General features: G+C 41.2%; 1 protein-coding gene across 3 annotated transcripts in view; it reads left to right on the forward strand.

Annotated features, from left to right (window-relative positions):
- Positions 1 to 4,714: 4,714 nt before the first annotated feature.
- LRRC72 (leucine rich repeat containing 72) overlaps positions 4,715 to 19,958 on the forward strand; it is a 29,046-nt gene continuing 13,802 nt past the window's right edge. The window contains exons 1-5 of one of the 3 annotated variants that reach the window (XM_019534130.1): positions 4,715 to 4,991; positions 6,894 to 6,967; positions 11,529 to 11,598; positions 16,577 to 16,658; positions 18,559 to 18,672. In XM_019534130.1, coding sequence (XP_019389675.1) covers positions 4,968 to 4,991; positions 6,894 to 6,967; positions 11,529 to 11,598; positions 16,577 to 16,658; positions 18,559 to 18,672 — 364 coding nt within the window. In that variant the 5' untranslated portion in view covers positions 4,715 to 4,967. Of the gene's footprint in view, positions 4,992 to 6,892; positions 6,979 to 11,528; positions 11,599 to 16,576; positions 16,659 to 18,558; positions 18,673 to 19,958 lie in introns of those variants that run through there. The other 2 variants (XM_019534114.1, XM_019534122.1) reach the window with 2 other exon arrangements.

Here is a 19,958-nt window from a genome sequence, read left to right on the forward strand (position 1 = left end):
GCTCCGGGAGTGGGAGCAGGGGGAGACAATCGGAGGCAGCAGAGAACACCGCTTGGGTCTGTCACATCCACAGCTGCAGGCAGGTCAGTGTGTGCTCCCACTGCCTCCAATCACCCTCCCCCTGCTCCCACCAACAGAGAAAAAGGGAAATCATGGACATTTAGGCAGATTTATAAAAACCCATTGGAACAGCGATCAGAGGGCTCAAAGAGCAGGGACATGTCTGGGGAAACCCAGATGTATGGTAACCATATCTCAGCAGCACATGCCCACTTGAACAAAAGTGTTACTGACAGACAGATTAAGTTCTTTTTTTATATTAGAATTGCATGCAGTTAGCTACAGAGATTGTACTCAATGGCATAGCCAGTCCCTTGCAGTGCTATGTCTTGTATAAATAAGTGCTGAAACTCATTTCTCTTAAAATGAAAGGCTAGATTCTCTCTCATGATTTGCAGGTTATGAAACAAGGACAGGGTGACCTAACATAAATCTGATCCTGTCTTTGTTGAGTGCAGTGTCATTGTTTCGCCATCTGACATTAGTAAGAACAGTGCTGAGCTCTAAATCTAATTTCCCAGTTATAATGTCACTGTTTCAATGATAGAGAAATTTTAACTTTACTATAAAGAGTGAACTTTGTATGTTAATATAGTATTTTCCTATGAAGGATGACTTTTATCTTTCCAATATTATATTTCCTTTCACAATAATATTGTTAGATATGATGGTATAAAAATGAAAGATATTTTGCTTGAAGAATTATTTTCAAATGTACAACATAGTTATAGCAAAACTTACCAACAACTTCAGAAGTAACTTTATTTCAGTTATTTCTATGCAAGTTGGAATTTCTTACTCGAAGTGAGAGATACCTCTTTATCAAAATATAATTTCAAAAGGCTTCAGGTATTCTCTTTTTGGTAGGTGAAATAGAACAATTCCAAGAGACTGTATTGTAGAAAAAATATGTGATTACCTCAATGGGAATCTTTTTCACACTGATCAGAGTTGTGAGATGCACTTCTACAATTGATTATGACATTTTGAACTATCAATGTATACATGCCAGAGCCGAGAAAAATAGGATGGTCTGCACTTGAAAAAGACAAAAGCAGTAGCATATATGATACTAAAAAGCATTTGGGAGAAAAGGAAAAGGAGTATAAATTTAGTCTAGGATCAGGATACATGACATACTAGAAGCTTCACATTTACCTGGCACTATAAGAGTGAATGAAAGCATGTGACTGAAGCTGGACAATAAAATAATGATACTTGGCAACAAAAGAAACATAACCGTTGTAGAAGCGCTGGATCAAATTCATCCTGGCAATGCTCCACTGACTGCATGCTGACAAGAGACTGTTAAATCAGTCGCAATATTTAATTTATAATGTACCTTCATCCATCTCTTCTGCACCATACACACTAATATATCTTCTAAGAAGAACTTCTAACATTCCAAAATTCTGAGTTATTTCAAAAATCTCCCAAAACTACATAAGACTGTGAGAGGATGGTAACCTTTAGGCCTATATCAGGTAGACATTATTGATAAAAATGCTTAATTTTGCTAATACCTCAGGAAAATATGTTTGGGATCATCAGATTTTCACTGAGAAAGTAAACAAAAATGTATACAGGATTCATGCTGTTAAATGCAATTGTGTTAGCACACAATCTCTAAGGGATCATTAAAAAGGACACAAAACAAATATTTAAGTCATTTTTATAGATATGATAAAAATTACAGTAGATCCTATTTAGACAAGATTTTGGGGGAACTTCCTGAAAATATATTTACATAAGACTTACCATTTACTGGGTCAGACCATCGGTCCATTTTGCCCAGTATCCCATGTCTTACAGTGGCAGAGACTGAATGCTGAAAGGGAAAGTGAACAGGGTGTGACTAGGGTTTTTTCACTGTTCCTCTCACTTGTAGCTTCCAGCATTTAAAGTCTAGGAAGTTCTGATTCAGAGGCTGTTTCCCTGATGCCTGTTATTACATTGTATAAAACCTCCCCTTCAAAATTCAGTTTTTGATATCTATTAAACCACCCACATTCCTCAAAATAAACCTTGAAAACTCAAATTAATAAATACTAAAAAACAGAAGCCAGAATCATATTATTTCTAAGAAGTGACTGAGTTTAGCAGGAAACATGGCGTTCTACTAACTTAAAATAACTAAAATACTGGACAGCATGTTTCTGAATGTCCTTCATAGTTGCTGAGCAAATAATTCCCCTTTGCCTATGGTTACATTTCAAGGACCACATTATGCCATCAGTTTTTCAGTAGGGCTCCCCACTGAAATCAATGGTGAGATCTACTGAAAAAAAAAGACTTTGCAATATGACCCTAAATTAGCAATGGTCTGATTAATGTTAGCTAGACTACTCTGTGTGGAATAAAAGCTAGCAAGATAATAACTGACACAGAGATTCTAGGAATTAATTAAAATAGATGATAAACAGCATAAACCAAAACAATCTCTCATTAATATAGTATTTGGGGAACATAATTAAGTTTGTGTAGAAGTATAACACACTGGCTTTTTACTGATGGAATTGCTTCCTATCCTGTCTTGCTCAGACATAATAGTAAAATCACTAAATTTTAGATTATATTTAAGCCCTACAGAACATGCATCTTCATTAGTACTTATTAGTATGCAGGGGTGTATGTTGTAGCTGTGCTGGTCTAAGGACATGGGCAGACAAAGTTCTTTGGGTAAATCTGATATCTTGTATCAGACCATTAGTATGCATTGCACATTACAGTTAGAACAATGGGAGATAATATAAACGGAAAATTCCAATAAATTCCAATTTAGTACAGTGTGGATTAATGCAGAAGAATAGACTGTCCACATAGCAACACATATTTTAAGTTTGCTCATATGATAGAAAATAGGGATAAGTACCTGGGTGACCATATGTCCTGGTTTGGCCAGGATAGGCCCAGATTCCGTAGGCCAAATGTGGGATGAATTCAACAGTTGAAGAAAAGGCATTAATCACAAAGGAATAGGACTAGCAAGTGCACTTGTTTGGGGAATAAGCTTAGTTGTGATCAGTCTAAAATGCTTGTTCATGGTTCAGTTTGTTTCAAAGACATGTATATATAGATTTATTTCAAGGCCAAGTTCCACTGACATTCAGTGGAAGTTGCAGACAAGTAAGGCAATCCTTTATAGATAAGCACCTCTGCATTACAACCAGGCTCATCAATCCTGCTGCTGAATATGCCATTTTACTATTAAAGAAGTGAAAACATGGGTTCTGTTATTCAAAGGGCCATCTTCCCTTACAAAATTCCAAAGAGGTAGCTTTGTCATTTTTATTAAAAATTGCTATATTGTGAAGATAAACAGTTAGTTAACTGTATTTACATGCACAAATTCCTTTCAAAGCACGTTTCATTCATTTCAACTCAAATCCCTAGGGATATTTTAGCTTCTAAAATCAGCGACTGAAGATATTTCTGCTGTCATTTATCATAGAAAATGAGGGTTGGAAGGGACCTCAGGAGCTCATCTAGCCCAGCCCCTTGCTCAAAGCAGGACCATTCCCAACTAGATCATCCCAGCCAAGTCTTTGTCTACCTGGGTCTTAAAAATCTCTAGGGATGGAGATGACACCACCTCCCTTGGCGCGGGCACAGTTTGGCAGGGAGGTGGAGCTGCCCAGCACACCATCCTGCACTGCCTCCCTGCTGGACTACCCCACATGCCCCAGACTCAGTTTTTTGATTTTCCCCAACAGGCCAGGCCCGGCCTTCAAAATCTGGGACTGTCCCAGTCAAACTGAGACGTATGGTCACCCTATTTACTACCCTCCTAGTGAGAGAGTTTTTTTTCCTAATATCTCAACTATGCTTCCCTTGCTGCAACCGGAGACCATTGCTCCTTGTTCTGTCATCTGCCACCAGAACAGCTGAGCTCCATCCTCTTTGTAACCACCCTTCAGGTAGTTGAAGGCTGCTACTAAATTCTCTTTCCCAAACTAAATAAACCCAGTTCCCTCAGCCATACCTCGTAAGCAGGGATTCTGGTTTTCGCTGATTTTTAAAAAACCTCCGATTTTTGGGTTAAAAAAAATAACCCCAAATCCACATTTATCCACGATTAAAATTAAACATCACTATATATAATTAGTGGTGTTTCAATTAAATCACAGAAAAATGTGGATTTGCGGTTACTGTTTTTTAACCAAGAATTGGGGATTTTTTTTTTTTTAAAGCAGAGAAAACCAGGATCCCGGCTCATAAACCGTGTGCCCCAGCCCCCGCCGCATTTGTCTGCTGTTAAGAAATCTGATGGCCCGTGGCTGCGGTTTCCACTCGTTTAAAGCTATTGAGGTGGCGGAGAAGCACCTGCCTCACTTCTCCGTGGAAATGAAATCCAGGGGACGTTGCGGCAGTCGCTCATCCCTTCCCCATCTTTGAAGAAGTCGAGGCAGGCACGGACGAAATGTCGGAGGACCCGCGGCCGCGCGTTTTCGTGCATAGTTCACGTCCTTCCCACGCTGGCGCCGCGGTGGCGTCTCCGTAGCCCAGCTCGCTCCTCGGCCTTGTCATCCAGTGGACACAGGAGCGGGGATCCTGCGTCCCGTGGGCCCCGTTAAGCCCCTGGTGCCGGCGTGATGCTGTTCTCCCGCTTGCTCCACCCCACAGACGTGGTCCGGCAGCCCGCGGGCGAGGCTTACCGGGCCTGGTTGAAAACTTGTACTGAAGCGAAGGGGCAGCGCCGGCCCAAGGGCGGCTGTCACCGGGCCAGGCCGGGCCCTCCCAGCCCTCTTCTAGGTGCCTCGCGACCCCGGCGGGAGGGAGAGGCCTGTGCCCGCGGGGCCGGGGAGAGGCAGGGCTGAGGGGGGCGCCCCGGCTCCGTCACAGACCCGCGGCCCGGCCCGGCCCAGACGGCGGGAGCCCACCCGGTCGCTTAGGAACAGGACGCGGAGATGGCGGCGGGCGCCGGGCAGCGGGTGAGCCGGGGAGGCCGCAACTCTGTGCCGGGCTACAAGTCTCCTCCGCCCCCGCGGGGCCTCCAGGAATTTGATCCGGTCGTTTTGTAACCCGGGGTAAGCGGGGCCGGGGGCAGATTCGCCGCCCGACCCCCAGCCCAGCGAGCGGGTCACAGCCAGGCCATGCCCCCTCAGGGCCGCGACGCGCCTTCCCGCCGCCCGGCCAGGCTGGGGCAGTGCTGCCGGGCGGTCCCTCCCCCGCACGGACGCCAGAGCAAGGCAGCAGAGGGGGTTTGCTTGGCACGTTTTGTGCCTCGGGTCGGATAGTGAGGAAGGGGCTGGGCCCCTCACGGCTCCTCTGGCACACCAGCACCTCACAAGGGGAGGCTGTGGGTGTTTTTGGCACTGCCCAAAAACGGTGCCACCCCTGCTCCTTCCTGCGAGGCTGCACCTGGGCCAGGGCCCTGCATGACTCCCCTTTCATTGTACAGCCGGACTGGGGCCAGGCAGCCTGGCCACCCAGGCACTGCACATCTGGCCCACCAACCAAGAAAGGCTGAGCACTGCTGTACTACACCATCTGCTCCCCTCTTTTCAATATCGCCCACAAAGAGACATGCTTCTTTCTAGACTAAGATATATTTAATCCTAATAACTCCATGTAAGCTTGTGATACATTCATACATATCTAATATGATATATACAGAGAGAGAAGAGAGAGCACTTGAATTCAAGTCATCAGATGCTGTGGAAGGACAGGACAGAGCAGGGTACAGAGTGGAGGGAGAGGTTCCAATACAACGGGTAGGAAAGCAGGAGGGAGACCGAGGGGGAGCACTGTGAGGGGCACAGACAAAGAACCTCTCTCGGCCCATCTCTAGTCACTCTACGAACAGCAAAGTTCTCCAGCTCCAGAGTGGGATTTTGGCAATACACCAAAGCCCTTGTGTCTCTACAGAATGATCCCAGTCTCTCTCATTCCTCCTCTCTAAAGAGTGATATAATTTAACTTTCTGAGTGATCTCAGACCATACAACATCTGGGGGATGCTGTAGACATCCCACTATATAGTAATCACCATTCAATATTCTCCTGCTTTCTGGCAAGCATTTAATAGTTGAGAGCTATAACAATACTTAGTAATTATGAAAATAATTGCATTGACAAAGCATACTGAACAATCATAACTGACAACAGGTGATGCCTTTTACTGGACCAGCTGCATGGTTGGCATAGTATTAGACAAAGCTTTTTAAATGCAGGGCAGAGAAGAATGCCCTGCATTCAAAAGTTCGTCTAAAACTATCCCAACCATGCAGTTGGTCCAATAAAAGATATCACCCACACAAATCTTTGCCTCATGCATATTTCCTTGACCATCAGGGTTATAACATCACTTCAGCACTACCATAAGTAACAGCACAGTTTTTTCAAGTTACATTTTGGGATTTAAGTAGGTTTTTATTTTAAATCATGTTCAGCTGCTTAGACTCTAATTCTGACTTCATTTTTGTATGTCAGTGGAACTGCTGATGCATAAAGTTAAACTCCATGCATATATTTGTATAATAGGCATTTAACCTTCAAGATTTGCTAATCCGCTGCAGGCTTGTTGGTCATGAACAAGAGTTAGCATGGTTTTAGTATCTCAAAGCATTCAATAACATCAGTATGCACCATGTGTGATGTGTTTTTTCCCTGGAATTTGTAACAATGTCTATATCTAAAGAAAAGGAATACTATGCAGAACACAAAACATTGGAATAAATATAACATGGTAATTAGATATGAAAAATGACAGTTTTATCAACTGAGGATAGAAACTTCTAATGTCTCTCTGTGTCTACTTTAGATCTCATTGCTGTTGCTTGCAAGATGTTGCACTGTTTATGCTGACATAATGTTTATGTTGTATGTTATCAGGCAATAGAAAAACAGCTAAAGCTCTGTGGTTATAAGAGGGATGCAGATGTCTCAGTATTGTATCTTGCTGGACAGTAAGTACAATGTACAATGCTAATACAGAGGTCTTTAATATTTACTAATACCTGGTGGTATAGTGTGTGATAAGTTTTTGTATTATTGCACCCATCAGATATTCTGCAAAACACATGATGAATGTAATAATGATGTGCATGGACTAGACTTAAGAAAAGAAATAGTGAAGATGGGCTTGACATACATAGAAGGCAGGGTAAATTCACACCTTTATAGACTTAACTAAATCAGAGATGCATAGATTAAGCTTTTGTAAGTAGTAGCTTACATAGACTAATCATATTGAAAGCTAATTACCTCACTCATAGGTTTAAATTAGCTAGCCAGCAGTGGTTGGTATTCAGAGGCATAAAGATATTAATGGGAATTAGGTGCTTTTGAGAATCCTATTAGGTATCTTCTTGCATTTTTAGGTGTCCCAATGCCTTTACAAATCTGTGTCATCCCTTGATTTATACTTAAGAGACTCCACTGCTCCAGAAAGAAAACATACTATATAGGTGCTGACAAAATTATTAAAATATGTAATTTAGAGATGTAATTTAGTTAATGTATCAGAAATGTGAGTCAATGAGAAAATAAAATTAGATTAGCGTGAAATAATGAAAACAATACAAGAGTCATGTATGATTGTATAAAACCATATGTGATGCATGCAAAACTCAAGGAGAAATACAGTAGAACGTGGATTATTTGTTCAATCCAGGTTTAATTTGTTTAATTTAATTTACAGTGGGTTGTTGAGCGAAGGATGAGCTGTCTAGTTATTTGCTTCAGGTTTTACTTCAAAGAGTTGGAGGACATCAGTGGTCCCATACAGCAGATAGGAGGAGCAGTGCCTTTTGGAATGAAAGCTGCAGCAATCAAATTGCAATAGAATGCTGTTTGCTGTGGCTGGATGCCTGTACTAACTTTCAGTGGAACAAGCTTGCCAGATGAAGGTATTTAGGTTTTCAAGAAGAGGCAGGATAATGTTTCAAGGATAATGTTTCAAGAAGAGGTAGATAATCACCTAGCTAGTATGGTTTAGGAATGGCACATCTTCCATCTGTTCAGGTAGTTGGACTAGATGACCTTCAAGGTCCCTTTCAGCCCTGTGATTCTATGATTTGAGAAAAAGTGTGTGATCATATAATTAAAGATTATCATAAAGCACACACAAAGACAGAGTTAAGGCTTTTCCTGAAACCATAACATCTGCATTTCCTGATTTTGAAATAGTTAAATCTGTGAATTTATTCATCGTGTAGGAAATTCTGTTACAGAATAAAAAAAGAACAGATCAGATGGTACATACAGTAGTGATCCATTTTTCAGTGAAGCCATCTTGTAAAAGCTGATGTAAATTGGTCTGTTTGATAAATGGAGAAAACAGAATTTCACAGTAAAGGGTGATTTTTTTTAATCCTGGTTTATGTAAATCTTGAAGCTCAGCCAATCTCAGTATCAGATCATGCCCCTTACTGTTGATTGACATGCATTTTGCTAGCTAAACTAAGGAGAAAATGAAATGTTCATTATTAAATTCATTCAGATTAGAGGAGATTAAATTATATTTTTAAACTATTGCTATTAAAGGAGCATGAAAAAATTTACTTTTGGACACTGAAAGCTATCATCATAGGGAAATTGCTTAGCTGTAGGTAAGAAGAATGCTGGAGGCCATGAAGGATCAGTTAGTAGAAGACATGCAAAGGCTGGAAGACATACAAAAAAAGGACAGACTCTCTTAAAATCTTGAATTAATCTCTACCTGGGGCTAATTAAATGCCTTAGTACCAGGAAGAACAGAACAAGCTTGGAGATAGCTGAAACAATGATATTATTAGGGAGGGAGTAAAGGCAATTAAAATGCAGACTGTAAATTAAGAACAGAGTGAAGATGGCAAGATAATTTCTCTGCTAAGAGGCAGTATGAGGGAAACTTTAGTTTTGCAGACTGAGAAATAGTACAGGATTTTATTTATAAACAGTGTAAAAAAATTAAACAACAGCCCTCTAAAACAGATCAGGTCAACACAAAGGACCTGATTCTATAAACACTCTCATGCCTAAATGTATTCCTATCAGTAATGTAGGTACTTATGGTTGTGAAGTGAAGCACATGGAAAAGTGTTTGCCAAATCTTTGCCCATGGATTATTTTGAGGAAGCTGAAATCACCAGTTTAACAGAGGACCAGTGTTTTCTGTGTTGGACAATATAGGCTATAAGAGTAAGGGAGCTTAAGTGTATAAACCCACAGCCAAATAAATGGGGTTTAATCCAAGCACATTTATTATCCAAGCACAAAAAAAAGATTAGTTTCTTTAGGCCAGTGGTGCTCTTCCTTTTAGCCTGTGGGCTGGAAGACTGGCATGGGGCTGATATGTGAGCCTGCTCTAGCCTAATATAGCACACAGGGCCATGTTATTCAGCCCACAGGGGTCCCCACAGGTCTGGAAATTTGGCAGCAAGGGAGCAGCTTGGAGGAACCCTATAGGCAGAATGACATGGCTTCCTGGGCCAGGTCTAGCCTGTGAACTGGGGGTTGGCCCACTGGCTAAATGCAGCCCACCGAGCCATCACATCTGACCTGCATGGTTCCCCATGGGTCTAGAAATAATATGGCCAACCTCCGCTCTCCAAATAGCCAAACACCACTCCCTGTGCAGCTGGTTAGACCCAAGCTATGCCCCCCTGTTTCTGGATCAGGGCTGGGCCATGCCCCCTTCCCTCCCTATGGGGCTTGACTGGTGCCTGGCCATGCCCAGCTCCCCTCCCCCCACCCCTTCCTGTTGGGGCTGGACCATGCCTCCTTCTCCTATAGGGCCAGGTTGGGGCTTTGCCACCCCCTTGTCACAGGGCCAGGTCAAGCTCCTTTCCCCTGCAGGCCTGCAGTGGGGCTGTCCTGCCCCACATCCCTATGCAACCAGATGGTGCCTGCCATGTTTGTCAGGGTGCCGAATCAAGTGTACCGTCTGGGTCCTGCCTGTGGACTGGGCATTGCCAATCTGGCCTGCTGGCCAAAAAGGTTGGGCACCACTGCTTTAGGCTGATGATGTGCTGTTAATCATTACTGATCCTATGGCTTCCTTACAAAACACTCAAGTCACTGGAGCAACGTACAAGTCAGCGAAAAATATTATTAAATTTATTAAGTCAATTTTCAAGATTCATTTATAATAATATATAGGAAATAAAAATCCTTTATTAAGGTTACTGAAACAAATATTAAAAGAATTACTGGGCATCTCAGCTTAAGTTATCTGGTTAGGAAAACAAGAGTCTTTTGGCAATATCTTTTATTGAACCAAGTAAGTAGTTGAGAGAGATGTTAAGCAAGCTTTCAGGCACAAAATACACTCCCTCAAGTCTAACATCTTTCCCAAATACATAGCTTATCCAATAAAAGATACTGCCAAACAAATTTTGCTTCTTGCATGTTCCCTGGATCATCATAGCTACAACAACACTGCAACACTAGTTAGGAAAAGTTATTATTAATTACAATAGGACCAAAAAGCCCCATCTTATTAGATGAGTAATCAAAGAAGTCCACTCTACAAGGACTTAAGAGGCAGTCTCTGCCCTAGAGAGCTAACAAAGAGCTTAAAATGAGATCTAATAAGTGAGCGTAATAAAATATAGAAATACTGGAGGGAAGAGAAAGTCATCGCAATGTGTTAAAGCAGCTCAGTTGACTACATGACATATAACTGAAACCCCAATCCCTAAATGACAATTTGATTCAAAGAAGTAATATTTAATACTAGAAATTCCAGGCTCTCTCAGGAATACATCCATGCATTTGGTATGTATTCTTCCATGCAGTCTTCATTTATACTATGCTTGGAAGATCTATGCTATACCTTAAGTAACAATTTTCCCATTAATTTGGTCTTTCCAAAATGTAAGATTTTTTCTATATATTTTAAGTGATATTTCTGGGAACAGTAAAGCAGCTGGGTCTCCCAACAGAAAAATATATATTTTTTAAAGTCAGTTCTTTCAGGGAGAAAAAAAACTCAGTTTAGAAAAAAACTGAGATTTGTTTCCTTTAAAATGAGTTTGTTTCCCTTTCTGCATTGCTTCCGGTATGTGAGTATACTCTCAAGCACCGATCATATTCCCATCTCTGCCATCTTGTTCTGTTCTGTATGTCTCTCCCTGTTACAGTTTATGTAGACTAGTCAGAATCAAAGGCCTAACCTTAGGAGCAAATACTGCACAAATGCAGGATGCACTATTTCTATACTACTTGTTACTTTGCCTGATATCCCCAAAAGCCTGTCCAGCCTCTCCTTGAAAACCTACAGTAAAGGAGGTTCCATAACTTCCCTGGCTCTCATGTTCCACTGTTCTGATAGTAAGGAAGTATTTTTTTTGCCCCCGAGATTTAATCTAAATCTGAATTTTGCATAAATCTACTTCACTGCAGTTTAACCCATTTCTTCATGTCCTGCCCTCTGTGGCAAATGTTGAGGAGTTGCTCTAAAATGTTTGTATAGCATTATTTTACTAAAGATTAAACTATGATTGAGTAATATTAAAGCAAGGTCACTTTCTTTTTTTCCCTTAGAGGACTAAAAGTCATCCCGACTCTGTCACGATTTCGGATGTTAAAGTATTTGTGGCTTAACAACAATAAGGTAATAAAACATGTTATTAGAATGAAGTTACCTTATCACCTCAGACTTTTGCTAATACATAATAGCATATACTACATGGATAAACATTTTTGATTAGAAAAAAATCTTTTCTTTGAAAAATTAATGGAATAAATATGATCAGAAACATATGCTTTGATATGCATGTTACAGTAGCAGCTGATTTTTTTTAAGTGATAAAGAATTATATTTGGACACTTAATTCACCCAAAGGAACAAGTGTTTTACAACTCAAAAGATTTTAGAAAAAATTAAGGCATTTTCCATACTGCGTGCTGCCCAGAATTAAGGCAGTGAAAAAATTGTTTGTTAACACAGCCAAAGACTAGACCAGTGATTCTCAACCAGGGTACCTTGAATTCATTTCAAGGGTGCCATGGATTGTCACGCAATGTTATTGTTATTAGGTGTACAAACATGATTGTGAGTTATGTGGCCTGCTAGCTTCAGCAGGCAGATTTGTTCCTTGAGAATCTCCTCAGCTACTCCTCCTAACTCAAACCAAATTTTTAAACAAGCAGACAAGTAAACAAACAAAAACCAAAACCTGATGTCCTAGCTCAGACACTCAGAGAGGAACCCCTTTGTTTCTAGCCCCCAGCACAGCAGCATGGTCCCTCACTGTAGCAAGCTGTTCTAGTCACAGGTGGATCCTGCTTCCAAACTGGTCCCCCATAGTCCCTGTTTCTTCTTTCCTCTCTGGGTTTTTAAGTTCCTAGTGAGTCATGCCCTTATTCATAGCTCCCTACAGCCTGCAGCTACTCAACAGGGCTAGCTTCACCTTAAGGTGACTGACCACCCTGTTACAGTGATTCACAAAATAAACCCAGACACTTCTAATAGGAACTGTAGCAGGGTACTAAGGTGCCTGCTACCTGAAAAGCAGTAATATGGGCTCAGGTGCTGGTTGCTAGGGGCAACCAGGAGGAGCTAAGGGCCCGCACCTGGTGAGTCAGCTGACCAGAAGGGGCAGGGCTGACCACTATGAAACACAGACTGGAGGCTATAAGTGCTCTTTTTCTGCTAGCAGCTAGGAAGAAGGAGTACTGCCTGACTAAGGGAAAGAGAAAAAGGCCTGGTTGTATAAGTTGCTAGTTATACGGGTGAGAGATGTGGTGTAGTTTGAAGAATGTTTAGCCATGAGGTTTAGCCTTGTGTTATAGCCCAGGGGCTTGTGTTATTGTTTTTATTGTTGTTACACTGGTGGACTGGGTGAGGGGTTAGAGGAGGCCTCATAGGGGCTCCATGGTAGTGTGGGGACCCTGGTGCCAGAGAGGGTGCAACATTCAAGGGTCCACTGACTCCAGCTCTGAGAAGGGGAGCAGAAGATTGGGGGCCAGGTGAAGCTGAGGCTGCCTGAGTCTCACAGGAGGCTTAAGACCCTAGGAGATTTGGGGGCCAGGTATGGCTACAGCCGCCTGAGCCCCAGTGTGAGAACCCCCGGAATGGGCAGTGTCTCAAGCTCCGGAACAGGGATAAAGATTGACAAGTGCTAGGGAGCATGGTTGTGAGGCAAGCCAGAAGGGCCGGTGGGGTGCAGGAGAGTGAAATCAACCAAACAATGTCCAGTACATCTGCGAGGCTTAGGACGTGGTACAGGGATGGTTGGAGTTGCACATAGCCCATAAGGCTGGGGTGCATTGAGTCACCCAAAATGGAACAGAGACTGAGATGCATCAGAGCACCATGTCAGAGAGGACAAAAGGCAGCCTCCCTTCAACATTGTTGACATCAAAGATGTGGCATGTGAGATGTGAGGGTGCTTTAATACCACATTGGCATGGTAGGGGGTGCTAGGGGAGTTCATGGCTGCCCCTAGGACCCTGCGCTGTTACAGGAATCCATGCTGTTAAAAACATTCTAACCCATTGTGATCTTTCCAAGTTTCTTGTAACAGAAAAAATATTCTATTGTTTGCCCACAGAAAAGAAAAACAAGTGAAAGCTAAGAGAGCATTTTCTGAAGGGTGGTGTGAGTTTAGCTGGGGGTTCCTGGAGTCTATTGGGGGATGCCTTGAGTTAGAAAAGGTTGACAACCACTGGGCTAGACTGTCAATTTATGATCTAATCCATAGCATATCAGGAATAAGATTATCATTCTGGGAGACAATTTCCCTTGTCTCTCTTCTGCTTCTCAGGCAATAAACTACAACATGGAGGTATTGCTGTGAGACTCTGTCACTCTGACGCAGCAAGATAAATTTGCTGTTAGCAACTTCAGCAGTGGTGGTAGAGTTGAGGCTTCATCCTGCCTGTCAACTTTTCAGAGCCTGTTTCCATCTGCATGCAGGAAATGGTGATAAAGAGCATGGAAGTGAGGTGTACCTTATACCAATGAGAAGTACAAGTTGCAAACTCTCCATGAATTACTTGTGGTTAAGACTGTGATCTAAACCCATGGTTAAAGCAAGACAATGGGAATCGGATCCTCAGGTGGCATTAGTTTACTGTATTCCCAGCTCACTGATTCACTCTGTGATCCTCAGTCACTTAGGGCAGAAACAAATGTCACCTTATGTACTGCCATAAACATTTTTATGAAGGCACAAAGGCTAAGCAAGCAGATGTTCATATCTCCATAAATGCTTCAAATTTGTGACTGCAACATAGCACCAATTCATGCTGGTTTATTGCAGCAGACATCTGTTAGGTTTATGGTGGGAGAGTACGGTCAGCCCAGAGCTGCCTGCACTCTTCAGCCTGTCTTGAGAGGCACTCCTGGGGGTTTGGGGGCCCAATCCTGGGTTCCATTGTTTGGGATCCCCTGGGCTGGTTAGTAGTCTCACCAGAGTTGGCTTTCCCCATGTACAGACATGCCCCAGAGATTGCTTTGAATGCATCTCTGCAAGGGGGGAAACGCATCGCCTGCTGTCCTTTGGGACCAACAGGCAGAACAACAGACAAGATGTGCTTTGCTTCATGAAGTAGATCAGCTTGGATGGGTCACATCTTGGCACAGCTGATGACTTCCTTTGGCATCATCTATTTATACTCTTAGCCACTGTACCCTAGTTTATTTGTATAAAGAGTATTTTACTTATGATATCCTATACAGATTTTTTTAGACAATGATTTACAAAGTACTCCTGATGCTCATGTGACAGGTGTGATGGAAGTGAAAAGTATTAAGTGCAAAACCTTTTTTCAAATAACAGGTGATGACAAAACTATCTCATTTAGAAAACCAAAGCATATAACCAGAACTTCTTGCCCTTAAACACATGCCTACTCTTTTATTCATTGATCTTTAAAAAAAACATGAAAATAGTATAAATAATAAAACATCATAGGTTCTGAAATACTGTTTTAGTTTTTCTAAGCTACTGTACCACAGTTTGCACATCTCATTGTTCTCAGTACCTAGGAACACACTGTGTATACAACAGTACTTCCCAAGATAAGTATGCAGTTCTGTGAACAGCAGAGAAACTACTTTACATTCCATTTCATTTGGGAGTGTATAATTTTATTCTGCCTCGGGCCAATGTTAATTATATAGCATCTTATGTCAACTTGGTTGAAAGACCTGAAGTTATATAAATCTAAAAAGACTCTAACATTTGGGAACACGGAGGAGCTGAACTTGATCCATGGATATTAGGCTACTTTATATCTCTGTAAAGGACACAAGTCTGAGAAGATAAGGCTTGATGACCAGTATCTATGTCCTCACTTCAGACTTAAGTAGCAGGATGGCATCTGTTAGGGGGTGCAGTTTCAGCTGAGTGCTGTAGAGCAAGTCTGTCTGATTTCAGCACAGCTAGGGCCTGCACACCACATAGGCCATACACTATGGGGACAGACTTCTGAGATCCCCACTCCTCCCTTCACCCTATGCTGTACCAGTGGCACATGATCCCCTGGGATTTCCCATGATGCCTTATGGACAGTGCCAGCAGCATGCAGCTCCATGCCCCACTACAGTACAAGTTGTATGAGTGGTACATGGCCCCTTGCTGCAGGGGGACCACTGGTGGCATGTGGCCCAACCAGGCACTCCCCTGGTGCACAGCATTGGAAGATGTGGTTGCAGGGGACCACAGGCTGCATGCAATCCACAGATCACCAGTTGGACAGCCCTACTCTAGAATACAGGCCCTACTCTCCTTAACTTAAAAGAGAACAGGTGGTTCCCTTTAATAATGTGTTTTTGTGACTTCACCTCAACTGAACTAAGGTTCAAAGGGTCTTACTAAAAACAAAAAGATGTGTTAAACATAGAGAAATGTCAGCATAGCTTAGATTTAAGGTTGTTTTGCGTATTTCCAACTTGGCATGTTTGGTCACATGGGTCAAATGAACACTGAAAATGGAATCTTGCTTCCCATTCTTGCTTGTACTTAAACCACTTTACAGTGTCTTCTTTTAATAATGGTCACCATTGGCACTCTCACTTTTTGGTCAGTACAACAGCCAAGTACAGAGGAGGACTGGTCAAGCAGAGGTTTGCTGCTTTGGCAACAGGCCTTAATTAAACTGGTTTGGAATCATGCTCTGTTAGCTTTGTATGATACTGGATGCTTTGCAAAAATATCTAAGATAGCCCTGGATCTCAGCTTCTCATTGTGAGACTGCTTAAGCAGGTTAACGTCAATATACCTGAAGCAGCATGAACATTCCCCTTATGCCCTGAACACTATAGTGTAGCAGACAGACAGGTACAAGGGGAGAAACAGGAAGTCTTTTAGGGAATGAAAACTGACAGGAACTGAAGATAACACAGTTTACTGTGAACATGGCTAGAAGCATAAATTTTGCTGTAATTGTAATTTTTGTGATCTTTGAAACCTAACTAAATTTTGAACATTTTTCATGAAACAGAACAAATTCATTCTTCTTCAAATTAGTTAGTGCTGGTATAATTTCTTAAGGTAAATGTTGAGTTGGATGTATTAATTAATATTTTTCAAAAGTAAAAATTAGATTTACAGGTATTTGTTTTCCTTTTTCTTCTGTTTCAGATCCAAGAGATAACATTCTTGATTAATAATTATTGCTTGACAGAACTCTACCTTAACAACAATGACTTGAGAGATATAGCAGGTATCATCATAAATTATAAATTCCTGAGCAAAGGTTTGAAGTTTTTTTCCATGCATTAGAATGCAGAATGAGTTTGATTTACCTGTTCTGCACTCTTTGACTCACTAATAGTAGCTGAAAATAACTGCCCTCAACTTGTAACAGCATGTACATGTTTTAGGAACTTGACCTATTATTGTAAGCTTGAGTGGTTGTATAGCAATATTTGGGATGAAGTTAAAGCCTGGTTCACTTCTACTGTATCCACTTATGTCATGGCTGAATTTGGCTTCAGAACTGTTGTTTATTAATTGGCTATTTCAAAATGTATGCAGGAAGTGAACTATAACCAAGATCGCCTTTATATGTTAAAAGTGAACTGAAAATATATTATTTTGATTTTAAAACTGTTTTGAAGCACTAGTGAATTGCTTGTCAAGAATGATGGGGCGGGATGGAGTGCTGCCACCCCACACCACCGCCACCTCCCAGTGGGAGGGGGGGAAGCTTTCACTGCCATCCCCTCCATCCCCGTCCTCCAGAGCCCTGCACTGCCGCCAACTCTAGTGCTGTTGGCCTTGCCTCTCCCTAGCCCTGCTCCTCAGAGGCAGTGGAGCACCGCTATGGTGGGGATGGAGCGGGCGGGGGTGAGCCCAGCAACGCTGGCCTCACCCCTCTGCTCCATCCCCTCTGTCTCCACCATCATGGCAGTGCTCCACATTCTGATTGGTTATTCCACTAACCAATCAATCAGAGTGCTCCGAGAGCATTATGGGCAGACAGACAGACAGACTAAGCCCTTTATTATATAAGAATTCTGATGGAGGAAATCATGCCTCCTTTAGAACAGTACCTTTTTTATCTAGTGTGACAAATTCTTTCCTTCAAAATGAACATACAAAATTAATAATTTGAAGTCCCTGTGGGGGACTGGCACACTGTAATTCAATTAAGATTGCCCTTTGGGTACTATATATATGTATGTGATAATAAACTGATACCAGTGCTGAACTACATGCCATGAAAATAAAGGATATTAAATTTAAAAAATGTTTCATTCATTATGCATTCACAAAGATTCTGCAGTGTCTTTACCAGACATTTAAAACACAGTTATATTCTGTGAAGTAACTGCAAAACTGGCGTCTTATGAAATTTCATCTTTGTTTCTTTAAAATTGCCATTTTACTTTTGCTTCTTTTTACACATTAACAAGGAAGAAAGAATCTGTCCACGCTTTACAAAAATTTTAACACTATCTTTTTATATATGCAGGACCAAGGTACCAAGATGGGATGGAAAAGGAAATTAAAATATGCTAGTTAATGTCTGTGAGATGCATGGGGAACTTATGACTCTTTAAGAGGCAATTGGGAGGATAGGAGACAATACAGAAGGTACCAAGATATCGGAAGAGATAGCAGTAACACTGGCATCACTGACTAAAATATTTGGATGAGAATAGTGTAGAAATTAGAGAGGGAAAACAAAAAGTTTAAATTTAACATGGTAGGCAAATGAGAATTACTTAAGAGGTTAAAGAAAGGAGTGACAGATTCAACAAGAGAGTATCTTGCATTTGACTTTGTGTTAGAATTGATGGTCTAAAATAGATAGCATTGAACTGAAGCTTGTGGGACAGAAAAGTGAAGCAGAGGTAAAGGATGAGGAAGAGGGATCATCTAACGTTAGCTTTGTATGAGACAAAGTAAAAAAGAGGAAAGGAGACAATGCATGTGGAAGCAGATTTGCTGAGGGGAGGATGAGGGAGAGAAATCAGTAAACGGGGACAGGAAAGCAAGAGATAAATGCAGGTGATGTGAGTAGAAAGGAAGAGATAGCAGAGGAAAGAAAACCAAGGCAATCAGATGTGACATAAGTTTGTTATGGAAAGAATACTTTGTTATTTATTTTCTTTCAGGTGCTCTGAAACACTTGAGTTCATTACAAGTCCTGCTGCTTCACAACAACCAGTTGAAGCACCTTGACAAAACAGTGAAGGAACTGACAGGAATGATAAGTCTGCAAACCCTAAGTAATGCTTTACTTTTTATTATGCAGTGCAACAATCAATAACATGGGCAGAAAGTGTGCTTTTTTTTGTGAGTTGGAATGAATCATTCAGACTTTGAAGGTTTTTTTCCTTTTCTTCTCTCCATACTGAATGGATTCTTATATCCAAGAATTATATTTTTCTTTAAATTAAGCATACCAATATCTGTTTTAACTAGCGTAGGCATTTTGATATACTGTGTGGAGTAAGTGGTAAATGAAAGTAGCTTAGATTGAAATTTCAAATTAAGATAAACAAGACAGTGCTGGCGCCACTACGTTTCACTGTATGAAGTAGCCTCAAGGGAAGTAGGATTATATGTTATTAACCTATTGAAAGTGAAAGTATAAGCAATCTTTCCCCGTCTTTCCTAAAGGAATGTGCTCATAGATCATACCAAGCTCTCAGAACTTTAAGAAACAGGAAACTAATTTTATGTCTTGGTAACATAATTAATGGAGGTGTATAATATCATCAAGCCCTAGCTTATACATTCAAAAAGCTGCATGTCTGATGGCAAGAAATAAAAATATGGCTTGAAAAGTACATTTTTTAATTGAAGCTGAAGCTGAGCCAAGAATTTGAAACAAGTCAACTGTTACAAAGACAACATGCCAATCAAATTATTTATAAGTTATTTCATTATGTATAAGGTTTAAAAATAGACCATCTGAAAATGCACTTGTTTGAAATGATTAGACAAAAGTTTGGACAGACATCCTCCTTCTGAATGGTGCTGTCACATGGATTTAGGGTTACAGCCAAAGCAATTAACAGGGAGCTTCAACAAGCACAGGCAGTTTGCTTCACAGTACTGTTGCTGTGGGAGCAAAGAGAAATAGTAGAAAATCAAAGGAGTGCTGAGTTGCTGTGTATGTCAGTCACAATGACATAGGGATAATATAGTTAACACTTGTTCATTCAGATGAATATTTAGGAAAACTAAGAATAAAACAGAAAAGACAGACTGCATTTGGTCTGATGTGACATTTTCTTTTTGCTCATGGATAAAGGAATGAAGTCTAATCCATGGGGAAGAATAAGATAGCACTATAGTAGACTCTTACTAGATTTTATCCATAAAATTGCCAATCTCCACCTCTCAGACAAGGTTACATATGAAGGTGATAACCAGGGTTCCTGGTTTTCTCTGTTTAAAAATCCCAAATTCTCTGATTTAAAAAACACCTCCCAAAATCTGCTTTTTTCTGTGATTAAAATGAAGCTCCACTAATATATATATAGGTCTCAGATGAACACAATGCTTT

Source organism: Crocodylus porosus, unplaced genomic scaffold (genome assembly GCF_001723895.1).
Source record: "Crocodylus porosus isolate Cpor-Errol unplaced genomic scaffold, CroPor_comp1, whole genome shotgun sequence".
Lineage (NCBI taxonomy): Eukaryota > Metazoa > Chordata > Crocodylia > Crocodylidae > Crocodylus > Crocodylus porosus.